This window comes from Ovis aries, chromosome 12 (assembly GCF_016772045.2).
Source record: "Ovis aries strain OAR_USU_Benz2616 breed Rambouillet chromosome 12, ARS-UI_Ramb_v3.0, whole genome shotgun sequence".
NCBI lineage: Eukaryota > Metazoa > Chordata > Mammalia > Artiodactyla > Bovidae > Ovis > Ovis aries.
In genome coordinates, this window is record NC_056065.1 from 51,675,161 (window position 1) to 51,693,040 (window position 17,880).

The 17,880-nt window shown below is 50.2% G+C and overlaps 1 protein-coding gene across 4 annotated transcripts in view; it reads right to left on the reverse strand.

Annotated features, from left to right (window-relative positions):
• Positions 1-9,187: 9,187 nt before the first annotated feature.
• KAZN (kazrin, periplakin interacting protein) overlaps positions 9,188-17,880 on the reverse strand; it is a 1,321,995-nt gene continuing 1,313,302 nt past the window's right edge. For all 4 annotated transcript variants that reach the window (XM_042229397.2, XM_042229398.2, XM_060396605.1 and 1 more), the window contains 2 exons: positions 14,513-14,627; positions 9,188-12,690 (listed from right to left, as the gene is read on the reverse strand). In XM_042229397.2, coding sequence (XP_042085331.1) covers positions 12,526-12,690; positions 14,513-14,627 — 280 coding nt within the window. In that variant the 3' untranslated portion in view covers positions 9,188-12,525. The remainder of the gene's footprint in view (positions 12,691-14,512; positions 14,628-17,880) is intronic.

The window sequence follows — 17,880 nt, forward strand, 5'->3', positions numbered from 1 at the left end:
CAGTGGGTGGAGGGGTCTCTTTTAGGGTCTAGAGATTGAAACCCAATTCCAGTCGATTTAAGCAGGTGATAGTGGGCCTGTATGGGAGTGTCATGGACTAAATTGTGTGCCCCCCAAATTCGTATGTTGAAATCCTAAACCCCATACCTCAGGATGTGACTATTTGGAAATGGAAGTCTTTTTCTTTTTCCTTTTTTTTAATCGAAGGATAATTGCTTTACAGAATTTTGTTGTTTTCTGTCAAACCCCAACATGAATCAACCATAAGTATAAATATATCCCCTCCCTTTTGAACCTCTCTCCCATCTCGAGATGGGAGTCTTTTAAAGGGTGATTAAGTTTACATGAGATCATTAAGTTTACATGAGATCAGGGTGGACCCTGATCCATGTGACTGGTGTCCTTATAAGAAGAGATGAGGACACCCACACGCAGAGGGGCTACACAGGGAGAAAATGACTGTCTACAAATCAAAGAGAGCCTCAGAGAAAACCCACTCTGCCAACACCTTGGTCTCGGATTTCTAGACTCTAGAACTGTGGGACATTAAATTTCTGCGTTTTAAAAAGCCCTGATGTTATGATGACCCTAGCAAACTAATATCGGGAAGGAGTGAGACGGGTGGGAGAGGGGAGAGTGTCATTTAAGCAACCCCCCAGGAAGCAGGGGTGGACTTGGCTTCAGGGACAGTGGGATCCAGGGAATATGACAATCCACCCTGCTCCCTCTCCCATCTTATACGAGGCTATGGTTTGGCCTCCTCCTCTTGGGTATCTCCTTTGTGGGAGGGACATGGCAGCCTGCACTCTGGGGCAATTTCATAACTCAAGATCTAAAAGGAAAGCAAGAGCTAACCTTCCACTCATGATCTGAAACCATCCAGGAAGGGATTCTGATTTTCCCTTCTCAGGTCTCAGGGCCCACTCCTGGGGCCATCTGCAATGGCTGGGGGGAGGGGGGATGCAGGGCTGGGTTAGGGTTCCAGCCTGGATCACCTGCTCTCCCTGAAGGCAGGGGGCGGGGCTGATGGTGGAGGCTGCAGGACAAGAGGGCACGTGATCAACAATCCACAAGGCCAACAGAAGAGGGGAACGTGAGATCCTGAGGCCCAACAGGGAAAGGAAGCAGCCCAGGTCATACGCTCTGTGTCTGTGGCCGGCCGAGCTAGCAGGGAGGAAAGTGGGGGGAGTGGAGGGAGGCAGGGGGCATTACTCCCTGCCAGGTCTACAACTGCCAGCGTGGTTGAAAGAGAAGGCAAACTGGCACATCAGCTGCTGTCAGACTCCATCACTAATTTTCTTGTTTCCTGTTTTGTTTGTTTGTTTTTTAAGTAAAACGGGGAGGATGGAGGAGGATGAGCCATTATAAGTACTCACTCAACCAGACCATTCTGATCCCTAAATTGTTACCTTGTTTGAAGTCAGGAGCTCAGGAGCTGACTTTGCCCTTTAAACCCGTAATTTACAGAGCAATTTTCTGCTAGGCAGAGAGTGGATCTCGCCTTCCAGTAATGCCCCCACTTAATCTTGGAAAGTCTCTTCAGCCCTGCAAACATCTGGCTTGAAGAATTTTTTACTGTAAACAGCTGGGTGTGGCCGGCCAGCCTCAGGGCAGTGGGTACCAGCGCAGACTCTGCAGATAGCCGGTCTGCGGTGCTAAGATCTCAGCTCCCACGGGCCAGCTCGGGACTCTGGGAATCTATGTAAAGTCTCCGTACCTCAGTTTCCCTGTTTGTCAGATGAGAAAAGTCAGTGTTAGTCATTCAGTTGTGTCTGACGATGGACAGGGAAGCCTGGCACGCTGCGATTCATGGGGTCGCAAAGAGTCGGACACGACTGAGCGACTGAACTGAACTGTGTCTGATTCTGTGGCCCTGTGGACTGTAGCCCTCCAGGCTTCTCTGTCCATGGGATTTCCCAGGCAAGAATACTGGAGTGGGTTGCCATTTCCTTCTCCAGTGGATCTTCTTGACCCAGGGATTGAACCCTGGTCTCCTGCATAGCAGGCAGATTCTGTACCATCTGAGCCACCAGGGAATCCCAGATGAGAAAAACAATGTCTATCAGAAAGGGGTTCTGGGAGGAGTAAATGGGCAAAACCACATACAGATGTGACTCTCAATTGTAGATGATTTTGCCTCCATGGGGGGTATCTGGCACTGTCTGGAGAAACTTGGGGCTGTCAGGTCTAGAGGGGGTTACACTCTTGTCTTCTAGTGAGTGGGGGCAAGAGATACTGCTAAACATCCTGCAATGCACAGGACATCACGCCAACCCCCGAAGTACCTCCAGGGTGTCAGCAGTGCAGAGGTTGAAAAACCCTGTCGTGAAGGCTAAGTGTCCGATCAGTGTTGGCTATTAGACCCGATCTCTGAATTCTCACTTTTGTTTCTGGTGCTGTCAGGCACCTGGACTCAAAGTTCTTTTTCCTCTCTGAACATCAGGGGCTCCTCTTCCCTGGGGATCCCTGCCCCACTGCAGGAAGAAGCATCTTTCAGGAAAGACCAATCTCCCACCTCTCCTCCCGCAGGCCATATGAAAGGATCCCACACCACAAAGTCCCCTGAGAGTCCCAGGGCACTGGGTTCTTCAGTCGGTGCACGTGCGGTCCCCTCAGGACGTGACACTCTGGGCTGATCCCACCCCTGGTGGGCTTGTGAGCCTAGTCTACTCAGCCCATGGGATTCCACCCTGAGACTTTACTAGAACTACTGGATGAGAGCCTCTCTTATGTATGGATAGCTAAGCTGGGAGTCTGTGTGTCTTGTGGCAATTTTGCCTGGAAATGAAACTGTCTGTGCTGGGAGCCAGCGTGAGGAATCCCACCCGTGACAAGGTCATGTGGCAGAGATCTGATGGGCAAGGCGAGTTAGATCTCAGGGTGTCCCCCTGGAATTTCCTGAGCATGTACCCCCAAAACCAAAAATCTGCCGGCCTTTGTACTCTGCTTTTCCACTCTTCTGACACACTCTGGAAAAAGTCAACCCAGGGCTTTAGTCTTCTGCATTTGAAAGGGATGTTTCAGTTAAACCCCCTCTGATAACTCTCTAGCTTGCCTTAACAGGTTCCCCCGGACCTCTTACAGCTTGTGAATTGCTTACAGCCCCCCAGCTGCGAGAGGCACAAAGCTTAAAGCATCTTAAAGATACAGAGCCTTTTCTAAAGAGCTAAAAATCATATTAGTGACGGGTTTTCACTGTTGACTCAATGATTGCCGCCAGGCCTCCATATTCTTTATCTTTTAGGCACCTGGGAGGGTGTTAATCAATGTAAACAGGATATGGAAAAGGATATATAATAGTTTTGATGTTAGCAACACTAGACTTTTGAGTTAATAACTTTTCTTTTGTTATAAATCACTGTACTCCTTTTACTTGTTATAAATTGCTGTATCTTTGCTATGTAAGAATGTAACTTTATTTAGTGCTTTCTGAGAGTGGCACCAGACTTTGGGAAGAACAACACAAATAAGTCTTCTGGTTGACAAACCCTTATCAGAAAAAAGGCTGTAAAATGTTAATTGGCCCTTTTGGCTGGAAGATGATGTAAATCACCTAAGACTTGTGTATACAACTAGGTATGCAGAGAGAAAAGCCTGGTTTTGATAAGAGCCTGGGCTGCTAACGCTGCATAATTTTGTGCTACCCATTGATCTCTATGTACAATCAAAAAGGTATAAAAGGCCTTGCTAGACAATAGAGGCCGGGCCAGTCGCTGGACTGGTTTCCCCCGTGTCTTCTCTTTACTCTAATTTCTGGCTGAATTCCCATCTGGGGCGTGGAGGCTCGCCATGTCTACTTACTTGTCCCGGCTTCTAAGATCCGTAAGAGAGAGAGCCCAAGGCGGGGCACTCTCCGATATTCAAACGGACGCCAGTGGCCTAACGTAGATGGTGCAAGCTCCTTGTCTGGAACTTTATTGGCTTTCCATGTAAACCAAGTTATTCAGCCTCTTTTCTCCACTTAATTTTCCTACTATACTATTATTTCCTAATCTTATATTAATAAATAAATAAGTTTTTTCCTCGCTAATGCCGTCCCCACTTCAAATTCCCTGGATCCACCAGGGCTGGACCCCAGCATGTCTGGAAATGAACCTGTCTGGGAATGAATCTGACATAGAAAGGCAAAGCCAAGGGATGAGGAAAGATGAAGATCCTGAAAATATCACTTGCCACTTTGGATCCAAAGCCTCTGTGTTTTAAACTTATTTATGGCTGCGCTGCCGTTTATGGGGTCGCACAGAGTCAGACACGACTGAAGCGACTTAGCAGCAGCAGCAGCAGCAGCGCTGGGTCTTCATTGCTGTCTGTGGGCTTTCTCTAGTTGCAGTGGGCGGGGGCTGCTTCCTCGTTGAGGTGCGTGGGCTTCTTTTTGCAGTGGCTTCTCTTGTGATGGAGCATGGGGCTTCAGAAGCTGTGGCATGCAGGCTTTAGAGCGTGTGGGCTTCAGTAATAGCTCACAGGCTTTGTTGCCCCAGGAATCTTAGTTCCTGGACTAGGGATCGAACTCATGTATCCTGCGCTGGCAGGCAGATTCTTAACCACTGGACTGCCAGGGAAGTTGCATCCGGCACTATTCTTTACAGATGCTGATCAATTCCTTTCTGTTCTTAAGCTAGTTTTTGAATTGGGTCACTGGCTACACAGAAATACACTTGTCCTAGAATTTTTCTTCCCCCAGTTAAGTTTTTCTAGGGCCTTGCCTACCCTCTCCCCATCCATTCATCAAATCATAAGCTTCTTGAGGACAGGGATTGTATAGACAACTAAATTCTCTCTGGGTTCTATGTGGCAACAGAACTTTCTGCCATGATGAGAATGTTCTGTATCTCACAGGCAGCTATGAGGTGCTTGAAATGGGCTGGTGCTACTGAGAAATGGAATTTTAAATTTTACTTAATTTTAATTGGTTTGTAATTTAAATTTAAAGTGGCTTGGCTGCCAGATCAAACAGCATAGTAGGATAGCATCTTGCCGTGGTGGTGGTGGTGGTGCTCAGCTGATTTTTATTGATTGATGGATTGATCTGTTCATGTGCTTAATGAACAGGGAGAGGGTGACGATGCTGTATTGGTGGATATAGTACGTGGGCAGTCACGGCCCCACAGGTCCCAGGCAGATAAATGTAATGCAAAGTTGAGAATGTAGAATGTTTCAGAGGAGGCCCAGATCAGATTCTTTGGAAGTTCAGGGAGATCACTGTGGTCCAGAGGGAGACTGGGGGTCGGATCAAACAGTGTTCTCAAGGGGATTAATCAAAAATGGGATAGATGAGTCTGTGTGTTGCTGAGGGGTTGTTCTGGGAGGCAGGCCTATATCTGCAGTGCGCATAGAAGGGTGGGGCCAGGCAGGATGGTGCACGTAGGTGGGGCTCTGGTTCTCAGCTCTGAAGCCTGGGAGAAGCCCCTTCACTCGCCATGCCTGTTTTCTCATCAGTAAAACAGAGTGAGTAACAGTATGCCTGCCTCCTCGGTCCGTGGGATTTTTCCAGGCAAGAGCACTGGAGTAGGTTGCCATTTCCTTCTCCAGGGGATCTTCCTGGCCCAGGATCGAACCTGCATCTCCTGTGTCTCAGGAGAATTGCAGGCAGATTCTTTGCCCCTGGGAAAGCCCCACATGGATAGAACAAACACACAGTCTTAGCTACTAATGATGATGCAAACTGGGTCCCCACCTCTGGGGGGCATGGTGAGACTCAGGACCCTCCCAGAGACCCAGCCCCTCACCTCAGCCCTGCAGTGGGCTCTGTCCCTCCATCCAGCAGTGCATGGATGCTAAGTTGCTTCTGTCATGTGTGACTCTTTGTGACCCCATGGTCTGTAGCCCACCAGGCTCCTCTTCCATGGGATTTTCCAGGCAAGAATACTGGAGAGGGTTGCCATTTCCTCCTCCAGGGGATCTTCCCAACCCAGGGATCAAACCCACATCTCTTGTGTCTCCTGCATTGGCAGGCAGGTTCTTTACCACTAGCGCCACCTGGGAAGCCATCCATCAGTACACCCCCTACATGCTAGGGTTGCCTGGTCTATGGGAAGTCAACCCCAGGAAGACAATCTTGGGTACAGATGAATAGAGAGGAGCTGGGCATTTCATTCAGGTTCAATCAAGTTTCATTCGAGGTTCCTTCCTTACTCTTGGAAACCAGCAGCACATCTGGCAACCAGAATGGCCTAAAATAGACATCTTGGGTTTCCACGTGGGGCAATAGAAGAGGCACTTGGCATCTCTGTTGCCTCCAAGTCATCTGTGCCCTGGGAGCCCTAGTGCCCATGGGGCGATTGCATCATTCTGCAACCAGGGAACCTAATTTAGCCAAGAACCACAGCAAAGGGAAAGAAGGACCCATTGTGCAGAAGGTGGGGGCTTGTGTCCGATTGTGCCACTAGGGAACATTCCTAATTGCATCAGGGATGGCACAGATGGGCAGGAGCCAGCTCAAGTGCCCTGGGAGTGGACAGAGACCCAGCAGAGGCTCTGCTGCTGCCTGATGCCCCTTGAGCCCCTCCAGAGATAAGCCTCTCTCTCCCTCACTCCCTTCACTCCAGCCATGTGGGCCTTTAAAAAAAAATCTATTTAAATGTTTATAAAATTTGGCAGTGCCAGGTCTTAGCTGTAGCATGTGTGATCTAGTTCCCTGACCAGGGATCGAACCTGGGGCCCCTGTATTAGGAGTGGGAGGTCTTAGCCGCTGGACCACCAGGGAAGTCCGCACATGGGCCCTTTTTTCAGCCCTATTTACTGTGCTGCTCCCACAGGACCTTTGCACACGCTGACCTGCTGTCTGGAATCCTCTACCCTTTCCTCATCACCTGCTGAACTGCCTTCAGCCCAGGCCTCACTTCCTCTCGTCTACGTTAAATCCTCATAAGATAAGCTCTCTGACTACCAGCTACCTTGGCTCTCTTGGTCAAGGTTACAATTTCACGCCGCCCCAGAATATTTCATTTATGCCTCTCTTCCTTCAGTTCAGTCACTTAGTCATGTCTGACTCTTTGCGACCCCATGGACTGCAGCACCCCAGGCTTCCCTGTCCATCACCAACTCCTGGAGCATGCTCAAACTCATGTCCATTGAGTTGGTGATGTCATCCAACCATCTCATCCTCTGTTATCCCCTTCTCCTCCTGCCTTTAATCTTTCCCAGCATCAGGGTCTTTTCAAACGAGTCAGTTCTTTGCATTAGGTAGCCAAAGTATTGGAGCTTCAGCTTCAGCATCAGAACTTCCAATGAATATTCAGGACTGATTTCCTTTAGGATGGACTGGTTGTATCTCTCTGCAGTCCAACGGACTCTCTAGAGTCTTCTCCAAAACCACAGTTCTAAAGCATCAATTCTTCAGTGCTCAGCTTTCTTTATGGTCCAACTCTCACATCCATACATGACTACTGAAAAAACTACTCTCTTACCGGCTGGACAGTAATTTCTGTGTGGACAGAGGCTGGGCAGAATTTCATTCACATTGCCTCCATCCAGAAGGGGACGACAGAGGATGAGATGGTTGGATGACATCACTCAACTCAAAGGACATGACTTTGAGCAAACTCAAGGAAACAGTGACGGACAGGGAAGCCTGGTGTGCTGCAGTCCACGGGGATGCAAAGAGTTGGACACGACTGAGTGACTGAACACCTGCGTACTGGATGTTCTTCCCCCAGATCTTTGCAGGGCTGGCTCCTGCTCAAAACTTATATCTCAGCTCAAAAGTTCTCTGGGGCCTCCACCCCTCCATCACACCTACCACTTTTCACATCCAACATCAGTCACCCCAGTCATGGATGAGGTTCTTGTCTTCCTTCGCTACATTATATGAGTTCTACCCTTGTATCCCAAGCACTAAGAACAGGCCATGGCACCCGAGAGGATTCAGTAAATACAGTGCACATGGTCAGCCTGCTGAGGCTGGCTGTGCCCAGGCCCATCTCACAGTGTCTTCTAACTCTTCCAAACCTTCCCTGTTCAATGCACATTTCCTGAGTGTCCACCCTCTGCCTAAGCTTAGCAATGAGTTGGAGAGTCAGGCTGGGCTCCTGTCCTGGGACAAGCGAACAGTTGGGTTCACTGGGTTGGAGCTCCATCAGGACCAATTGGACCTCTGGGTGGAACCCTCAGACCAGCCCCCACCTCCTGTGATTTGGGCTTTGCCAGAAGGGCCCAGCTGTCAGCCAGGATCTTAATACTCAGAGTATGTCTCTGAACCAAAAGTACAACCTGGGAGTATATTAGAAATGTGAACCCCAGACCCCACTACAGACCTCCTGAGTTAGCATCTGCATTCCAGAAACACCTGTCCCTCCCAGGTGCACACTGAAGCCTGTGTGTTCCACCACTGCAGACTGAATGTCTGCATCCTCCCAGAATTTATATATTGATAAACCCTAACCTGCAGGTGTTGGTATTAGGAGGTGGGGCCCGCCTGGAGGTGATCAGGGCATGAAGGTGGGGTCCTCATGATGGGATTAGTGCACTTGTAAGATGAGACGTCAGGGAGTTGGCATCCTCTCTCTCCCACTCCAGTCCGTGAGGGCACAATGAGATATGAAGACACAATGAGAAGGCCACCATCTGCCAAGCAGGAAGAGAGTGCTCACCACGGGCTGTATTGTCTGGCACCTGGATCTTGAACTTCCCAGCCTCTAGAACCCTGAGGGATGAATGTTGGTTGTTTAAGACCCCTAGTCACTGGTATTATGTTGTAGCAGCCTGAGCCACTGAAACGACCACAAAAAAAGTCTATTCTGATCGTCTGGAAATATGAATTCCCTGGAGGAGGGACACAGCAAAGCGAATGATACCAAGGGTGTGGTGACTTGTTTCCCCCCTGACAATGTGGTCCCAGGATATAACGCAGCACTCTGACAGGAGGCACCAGACTTTTCCAATAGGACAGAATGCATCAGAATGCATCCATTTTGAATCCTACCACCTGGAAAGGTTAAGTGGGTTAATCCACCTGCTGGAAGGTGGGGGTAGGGGTACTCAGCGGGGAGGAGCAAGTCCAGGATTTGGAGGCGGGTGACTAAGTTTGAGTCCTACTCTGTAATGTATCAGCTTTTTGGAGCTAGACAGGCCTCTCAACCTTAGTCTCAGTTTCTCCATCTATGAAATGGGTTAATAACACCCCGTCAAAGAGACTGTTGAGAAAACTGAATGAGAACACACAGAGGAAAAGGCCAGCTCATCAGTGAAGTGCTGTGAAGTAGTATTTATTGTTACAGTGTTAAAATTCACTCTTGGGAAGACATTCAGGGCCATGACCAGCAATTAAATGTCAGGAACATCATCCTAGTTCATGGACAACTTGTTTCCTTTGTAGCCAAAAACTCCTGGGGGTGTTAGGGCTCAGGAAATTATTCTCATCAGCCAACTGCTGGGAAGGATGTTAGTGTCAGAAGATGCTGTTTTGCACAGGGCTTCTTTTTCTTGCCACTCAACTGCCAGGAGCCCACTGGAACCTCGAAGGGCAGAGCAGAAGTGATGGTGTCCAGAACATATGGGCTGTGATGGGAAGGGGGAGAACAAGGCTTGGAACATCTTGCCAAATCGTCCCATTCTGCTGGACCCAGACCCATTCAGTGGCCTTGAGATTTGGGGTCACTGCTCTGAGGCCCCTCCATGCTGGCTGGGCTGCGGGGAGAGCCCTTCCCCTCAGCTTCCTCTGGCCCAGGTGCTTCTGCAGAGTCTCCCTGTCCCTGTCTCCTGCATCCTGGGGTCCAGTGACTACAATGATGAGACAGATGGATTTATGGGAGAAAGGCCCTGCTCAGCCAAGGCCAAGAGAGCTTTCCAGAGGTGCAGAGGGTTAGAAAGCTGAGCCTTCTTATGGCTCCAGCCCCCAGGTACTAGGAGGAATATGGGGTGTGTCTGCCTACCCTGGTTTTCCCCAACCTCTGGCAGCAACTATCTCTTTGGAAAGGGCCAGCACCCATGGGTACAGGTGACATCACCTCAGAGAAGCACATGCATATGGTTCCCAGGTCCAGGTGTCATGTCACCACCCTTTAAGGACCAAAACCATGACCCAGGCTGTTTGGACAGGATGTGGCCAGTCAATGTTCCATGGGTGGCCACACTGCCAGCCTTTGCTAACCAGCTACCAGAACCTCTGCTGAGATCACACGCCCTGCTCTTCTTGCCTGCCCTGTAGCAGGGCTGACATTTAGGATTTTTCCAACAGACAGAGCTTTTCTTGGTTTAACTCTGTGTAGAGCTTGTTCATTTATCAGCCAACCCATCCTCATGTTGAAAAGTCAGTTCCAAATGCTCACCTGACTGCCAGGGACACAGAAAATTGGGCAAGTGAGAATGTGAACTTAGAGCATCATTTGGACCAAAAGGCGCATTTGAGGTTGCCCATGTTGCCCCAGGCCTGCTAGCTGAATGCTGAGAATGTTTCGGGCAGTGCCATTCCTTCCAGTGACCCCTCAGTTGTCCACTTGCCCATCTTGCCCCCAGTGGGCCTGAGTGGGGAACAATGCATTGGTTTCATACAATCAGACCCACATTCAGGCACCTCCCTGTCTGCCACTCCTGCTCACCTTGTGAGAAACACTGCCTTTCCGCTTTGCTGCTTCCTGAGAGGCAGATCCTGGCGCCCCCCAGTCACCCAGCCTGGATGCTGGCCTGGGAGTGACCCGCGGCATCAGGTTAGAGGGAGGTTTTACTCCCCTCTCTGGGCTGTGAGCATTGCAGCCTCAAACCCCATGTATGTGGCTTGATGACATAAAGATAGTGAGTTTGGAGCCTCAGCAAAGCCAAGTCAGGTTCCAGAGCCTCACTCCTTGGGCCCAGGAATCAGACATGTGTCCCTAGGAGGTCAAACGCTCAGACCAGAGGGGGCATGCCTGTCTAAAAAGCTGTGCTTCTGTTAAGTTTAGAATATAATGGTCTTCGGCCTCAGGGAGGAGGAATTTTTAAGCTCATTGGGCCTAGGTTTGTGCTTTTCCCTTGAGGGGAAATCATTCATTGGGTTGAAGACCAGGCGCTTTGATGGTTCTTGGAGGCCAACCCCTGCTTCCAGTCCTGGAAATTCAAACCTTTTATAGACTGGTGGTGCCAAAGGCCTCATTGGAAGTCAACCATTGTGGGTCCAAATGAATCATGTGCTTTGATAACCAAAGTGTAAGTGGACCCCCAATACTGTCTGTCCACCCCTAATCATTTCTTAGTAATGAGGTCAATGAATTCAAGTCTGAACACAGGAATCAAACTGGTTTTCAAGGGCTGCGGGATTTTCCTCTTTTGGGGGTCCAGTCCCATGGGGGCCCTAGAGAGCTTGCACATTAAACATGCCTTGCCCCCTGGTGCACACTGCTCCAACCAAAGAGTTGGAGAGAACGAGTACAGTATCAATTCTGTGTTGTAAATGGGAAATGAGACACCCATCCCAGATCCCATAACTTCCCACTTGTCTCCTGAGAGGGTAAGAATGTTACAGAGGTTAGCAAGTGTTAATCCTCACAACATCCCCAGGAGGGAACCAGAAGTATTGTAGATGAAGCTGCTGAGGCACAGAGAGGTGAGGCCACTGGGAATAAGCCACACAGCAAAACAGCAGCAGAGTCAAGAAGAAGGCTGGGGGTCCTCTCCGTCACCTCAGTGACTGGTGAGACTCAGCTCCGTTCGGGCACTGCTGAGCACACCTGTGTGTCAGGTGACAGCAAGGTGTGTCGCGTCAACGAGAAGCATTTCCCTGCTCCACTGTCACACTCGGGACAAGTTGTCACAGACCGAACTCAGTCACTCCCAGTCTTGTTGACACGATGTCCTTCATCCAGATGACGGGGTACCCACAGTTCCTAGGAAGGCTGCTGCTCAGCCCCACCTCTACAGGGATCATCGCCCTCCTTCACCCAGTGGAGCTCCTCCCCCAGGGAGGGGCCAGGTAGCCCTTCAATACATCCACGCTGACATGACACAAGGCTTTTAAGATTTGAATGACACTCCTGTTTTGCATTCTCCCAAGGGAGATTCAATGACCCAAGTCAGAAGCTAAGTTCTCGGTCATAGAGGGCATGTATGTGGGAGCTGAGACCACCACCAGGCTGGCTGGAAGGGTCCACATGAGGATGGTTAGCCCCCAGCCTTGCAAGCTCCTGGCATTGCTACCACTGGGCTCTGTGTATCTTGCTAGAGTCCTACCTGCTCCTCTTGGGATGGTATCTTGGGGAACTCTGTGCTTCTTTACACCCAGGAGGCTTAGTTCAAGGCTCCCAGGATCACCTGGACTGCTCAGTGGCTGAGTCACTCAGTGGCAGAGCCTTGATAATGGAGGTGCTGGGCACCCTGATTGGTCCTTCGGGCTAGTCTTATTCCAGGGAGCAGGGAAGTCCTCAGTCCGCTCCAGGCAGGCAGGCTGGTGTCCCCTCGTTCTGTGGGGATCCCATTCAAAGTCACGGCAGTCTGCTGAGATTTCTGGGGACCAGAGGAGCATCCTCAGGCCGAACTGACTATGTACAGTGGTGACGGTCCCGGGATGGCCTGCCTCCCCGGGTCTTTCCATGTTGGGTCTGGTGGGACATCTGCTCCTTACACGTTGGTGACCTCCAAGCCATTATAGCCCTCCAGACGGCACTGCTCCAGCCTGCCCTGGGAGTCCTCGTCTCCGCAGTCTTCATTTTGAAGAGAGCCATAGTCATCATGGAAATCGGGGTCTTTGTTGCTGAAGCCCCTTCCTATCTTTCCCAGGGGCAGCTGAGAAGAGAGGAAGGAGAACAAAGGGCAGGAAGCAGAGAAAAAAGAATTGAGTGTTCTTGGATCTGGGAAATGTGGTATCTCTAACTGCTGTGTGACCTTGAGTAACTTATCTAACCACTCTGTGGTTCTATGAGTAACAATTCTCCCTTGCTCAGGGAGACTGAGAGGAGGATTTCTGTGAGTTAACCTTATGTTGTGTCCCCAACCTGAAGGAACCAGCTGGTTCCTGAGAGTGAGGACAAGTATAGTCTTTCTGATTACCCATCAAAATTTCTCTCTTCCTCCTCAGCAGGAAGAGAGGGGAGAATGTGTGGGTTTGAGGTCTGACTGCATTCCCAGGTCAAGAAGAAATATTCTAGATGTGGCAGAAAAAGTGCGGGTTTTGGTGACTCAGAAACTGGGGTTTGGATCCCTGCTCTGCCACTTCCCAGCTGTGTGACCTTAGACAAGTCACCCGCCTTACACGTTGGTGACCTCCAACTACAGTTTTCTCAGCTACAAAATAGAGCTGGTAATTCCTTTCTCTCAGAGTTTGTGCAAAGAGTAGAAATCCCATCTGGGAAGCACGTAGCAAGGTGCTGGCCATACTGTGCGTGCAAGCTCAGTCACGTCCAGCTCTTTGCAACCCTATGAACTGTAGCCTGCCAGGATCCTCTGTCCATGGGATTCTCCAAGCACGAATACTGGAGTGGGTTGCCATTTCCTCTCCCAGGGGATCTTCCTGACCCAGGGATCCAGCCTGTGTCTTGTGCATTGGCAGGCGGATTCTTTACCACTGAGCTGCATGGGAAGCCTCAAGGCACTGGCAGAGAGTAGCTATTGTTATCAGACATGGTGGACCCACAATAAATATTTCTCTCTTATTTTGAACAGATGTTTATTGGAGTAGTTGTGACAACGTTGTATAATTATATATTTGACTGCCTTTCTTTCCAGACCAGTGTTTCGTAACCTTTATTTCTATTGTTGTCCCCTTTAAAAAGATGACCTTTTACATATTTTTTCCCTAATCACACCCCCAGCATGAAATTTTCATACCACAGGGCCTCTGTGCACGTGTTTATGTGCCATGTGTATATCTGTGCTTTACACATAAAAAGAGTAAGACTTTCTGCATCCTCCACTCTGAGAACCAATTCTGACCGCCTTGGGGGTGATAGGACCCCCAGGCGGGAATGTACATTCTAGACTGAAAGCATCTTAATGGTGAGGATGGCCATTTATCCATGCTTGTCACCCATCCTCAGGACATGTCTGGGATGTGCTTAGTACCCAAAACTGTCAGCTGAACGAATGGAAGATTTTGAATTACCCACTTCTGCTGTCTGTGTCTACACACCTCCGTTTAAGAGTCTGTGTTGTCTCTGAGGCCCAAATGCTCATGGTCTCATGCACCAGAGGCTCATCCACTGCTCTTGGTCAGGCCGCTGGAGTTCCAAATCTAAGGCAGTGGCCCATAGAGTTTGGGGTGCATTGGAACCCCCTGGGCAGGCTGGCAGCATGCAGGTCCCCTTCACCTCAGAGGCTCCAGCGTCGGGAGGACCAGGTGGGTCCTGGAGTCTGCATGTTAAGCAGCCGCCTAGGTGAGTTTTATGCAGGCAGGTTGAGACCCGCACTTTGAGATACAGTGTCAAAAGCCCCACAAGGCTGAGTGTGTCTTAACCATCATGTGGGTCCCTGAAGGTGGCTTCCCACCTTCAGCTGTGCGTGTGACCTGGTCCATCAACACCACTCCACAGGGAGAGCTGGGAAAGGGTAACATGGGCCCAGACAACACAAAGGCTGGGGGACCCCCAGGGAAACACATGGAGTGACCTACCCGGCCAGCCTTGTACTTGATACCACCGCTGTTCTCCTCCTTCCCTGCCCGGGTGATGCTGGAGGCCCTCCCGGGGGGCGTTCCAAATCGCTCAGCTTCCCGGATGCCTGTGCAGCTGGGGAGACACCCATTGCAAGTCAGTGTGGGCAAGGTGGGGGGCTGTCAGCTACTGCGACCCAGAGACACAGTCACTCAGTCACTTACTCTGGTCACAATGACCACAACTGTGGTTCACTTAGTACCTCCTATGTGCCACCACTGTGCTAAGCTAAGCACTTTACAAACATAATCCTCACAGCATACCTAGAGGTCCAGCTTCCATCTCTGCTGGAGAAAAGGGGGGCACAGAGAGGTTAAGCAATCTGCCCAGGATCACACAGCTTGGAGTGTGTGAGCAAATCTTGCAGAGCCAAGATTTGAACTTTGGGGTCTCAGAGTCTCTCTTCAGCCCCCAGGACTCTGCAAACCCTATCAGGAGAGGCAAGACGTGATAGGAGAAGCCCCACATTCCAGCTTATTAGGTGTAGCTTGAGAAGCATCAGGAAGGTTTCCCCCACTTTGCATTTGAAATCTGTGTCCCCCACTGACTTGTTGTCTGAAGTTACCCCCATCACCTCCTTCCCTGTATAAAAGCATCAAAGGCTTGTTAGACTAGGACTTGGTGACCTACAGCCAGTGGCCAAATGCAGCCAGTGGACTGAGTTTGTAAACAAGGTTTTACTGAAACCTAGTCCATTTGTTTGCACACTGTCTACAGTTGCTTTTTTGCTATCAAATCTGTTTTGATGAGCCCTGTGTTAGAATCTCAGGGATAGTGTGTACGGGGTATGGAGTTGGGGCAAAAAATTGGTTCAGAGCCAGGAGTTTGGAACTTAGTTCTCCCATTTGCCTTCCTTCTCTTTTAGATTCTGGGTGAACCTCAGTGTCCCTGGGGCTCCTGTCCTTTCTTTGCCTGCAGGGTCCTCCCCAGCTAGGGCACAGCCTTCCGCACCTCTCCTGCCAACCTCGCCAATCCCAAGACACTAATGTCCAGTTATCTTCCTTGAAGCTTTAGCTGCATTGAAATCCTGGCTTTCCTCTTTACTGGCTGTGTGACCTTGAGCTCATCACTTTGTCTCTCAAAAGCTGGGTTTCTCCAGTTTTGACTCCTCCAGCTGCCAGGTGGAGAAGGTATTAGAGCCGACTTCCTCAAGTGATTGGAAGGTTAGTTAAAAAGTACTTTGGAGCTGAGCTGAGCATCTAGTGAATGGCTACAATGATAATAGCTCAAATTAACAGTTATAAATTGAATGTCAGAGGAATTGGCTCTGGCTGACAGGCGGTCAGGAAGTGGCTTCGCCACCACGGAAGTAGACACATGGAGAGAAACGAACCTTCTAACACCTGCCTCAGACATGCTCTGCTTCTTGTGGCATAACTTCTGCTGAGAAAGTTCAAGGGAGGGGAGGGTGCCAGGCAGAGACCCACACTGGCTGCTGGATGGCAGATGAAGCTGAGTTCTCAGGTCCCCAGGTGCCAAGGCATCCCTAGCACAGGGAGGTTCTGGCTCTGTGGTGGGTCAGGGACCGACATGTTCACTGATACCCATCCTCTGTCCTCCTCATGGGGATGGAATGCCCTGGGTCTAGCAGGGAAGCTGTTCGAACTGCAGAAGGCATGACAATCTAAACTCATGCAGCCAAATCTGTTTGCTGTCTGGTGGGAAGGACATTAACCCCCCATTCCCAATTTATGGAATATTAGTCATTCCATGAGCTTGGGAGGACTCCAGAGCCCCTTCTTTGGTTTTCACTGAAAAAGAGATGGGAGTTCAGAGGGGATGTATGTCTCATCCAAGGATACATAAGACATACAGTGGCAGGGATGGAACTTGAACTTGAACTTCTAGGAACAAGATCTAGACCTTTTTTTCTTCCCACCTTGGGGGGTCAATGTAAGACCGTGGACTCCACATCAGTGGCCTGGCCCCACCCCCTTAGCAGTCATGTCCCCTGAGCTGTGTACTCTGTGAAGTGGGGTTAACAACCACATTTCTCTTATAAGGTCACTGGAGGATTAAATGAGAGGACACATATAACATGCTGAGAAGGGGCTGTATATCATGAGTAGTTGCTGTGACCAACACAGGCATTGAGGGGTACAGACCTGGCTTGAATCCCCGCTCAAGGCACTGCATATCCCCTAGCTGTGCCCTTGTGTGAGCTGATTCCCTGGCTGGGTCTCAATTTCCTCATCTGTACAATGGAGTCCAGTACTCAGTTCTGGTCTTAACAGACCATACCCTGTGCAGAAAGTGGCATCTTTGTGGTGTAGACAGAGGACCATGGACAGCTGCTGCCCCCACTATGCTAAAACACCTTTCCTCTTGCTTTTCCACAGTGGCTAAAATCCTACCCTGTTCCTCCCGAGGATTAAAATGCAGATGCTGCAGGGACTAGGTCAAGTGCAAGGCTATGGCCCTTGGAGGTTTGAAATGGCTTACTGAGTATTCCTGGTCTCTCCATCAAACCTTGAGGGAGTGGAATGCTGGAAGGATACACTTTAAAGAGGGAAGTTTCTGGAAGACAGAGCACCTCCATGCAATTTCTTGAGTCAACACAGAGGGCGCCTGGGGCGCTGGAAAGGCATCCTGTGTAGGTAGGAGGTGGTGGGTGAGAATCAGACTCTGCCAGCTGGGCGTCCTGAGAGCTGAGTCTCACCCAGTTAAACGAGGGTTTACGAGGCCCACGAGGTGCAAGATGCTTCGGTGGAGATGAGTGAAGTAGGGGAGGACAGAGTCCTAATTGGTCGCCTACTGTGTGCTGGGCATGATGCCAGGTCCTTCCCGCGTGATAGCTCCTTGAACTCACCCCACGGTTCAGGAGGAGTGATTATTTCCCTTTCAAGATGAGGGAACTGAAAAACCTCAGATGATGGAAGGGGAGCCAGAATTCAGCCCCCAAAGATCTTGCCAGGCCCTCTCCTTACAGAGGACCACAACTGCAGGCACTGACTACCCCAGGGCCTGGGCTCACAGCTCAATGATCATCTGGGTTGGGGTGGGGCAGAATATTATAAACACCACCTTCCTGTGGGTGCCCCCAAATCTCAGTGTGCCCCCTCCCACTCCAGCTCTGGTGATCTGCCAGGTGGCCCAGGACTATTCCCCTTTGCCTGCTGCTGGGATCTCTCAGACTGGGGCCACATGCCAGGCCCAGAGGCAGAGCTGTGACAAGGCCTCTTACTCTCTGTGCTTGGGAGTTGCGTCTGTCTGAGTTCATAATGAAATCACTCTCCGCGGAAACACTAATGAGAAAACTGGAGCAAAGTGACAGAAAGCGGAGCCCTGTGTAACTAACTGGAGAGGAAACAGCTCACTGAGACACTCC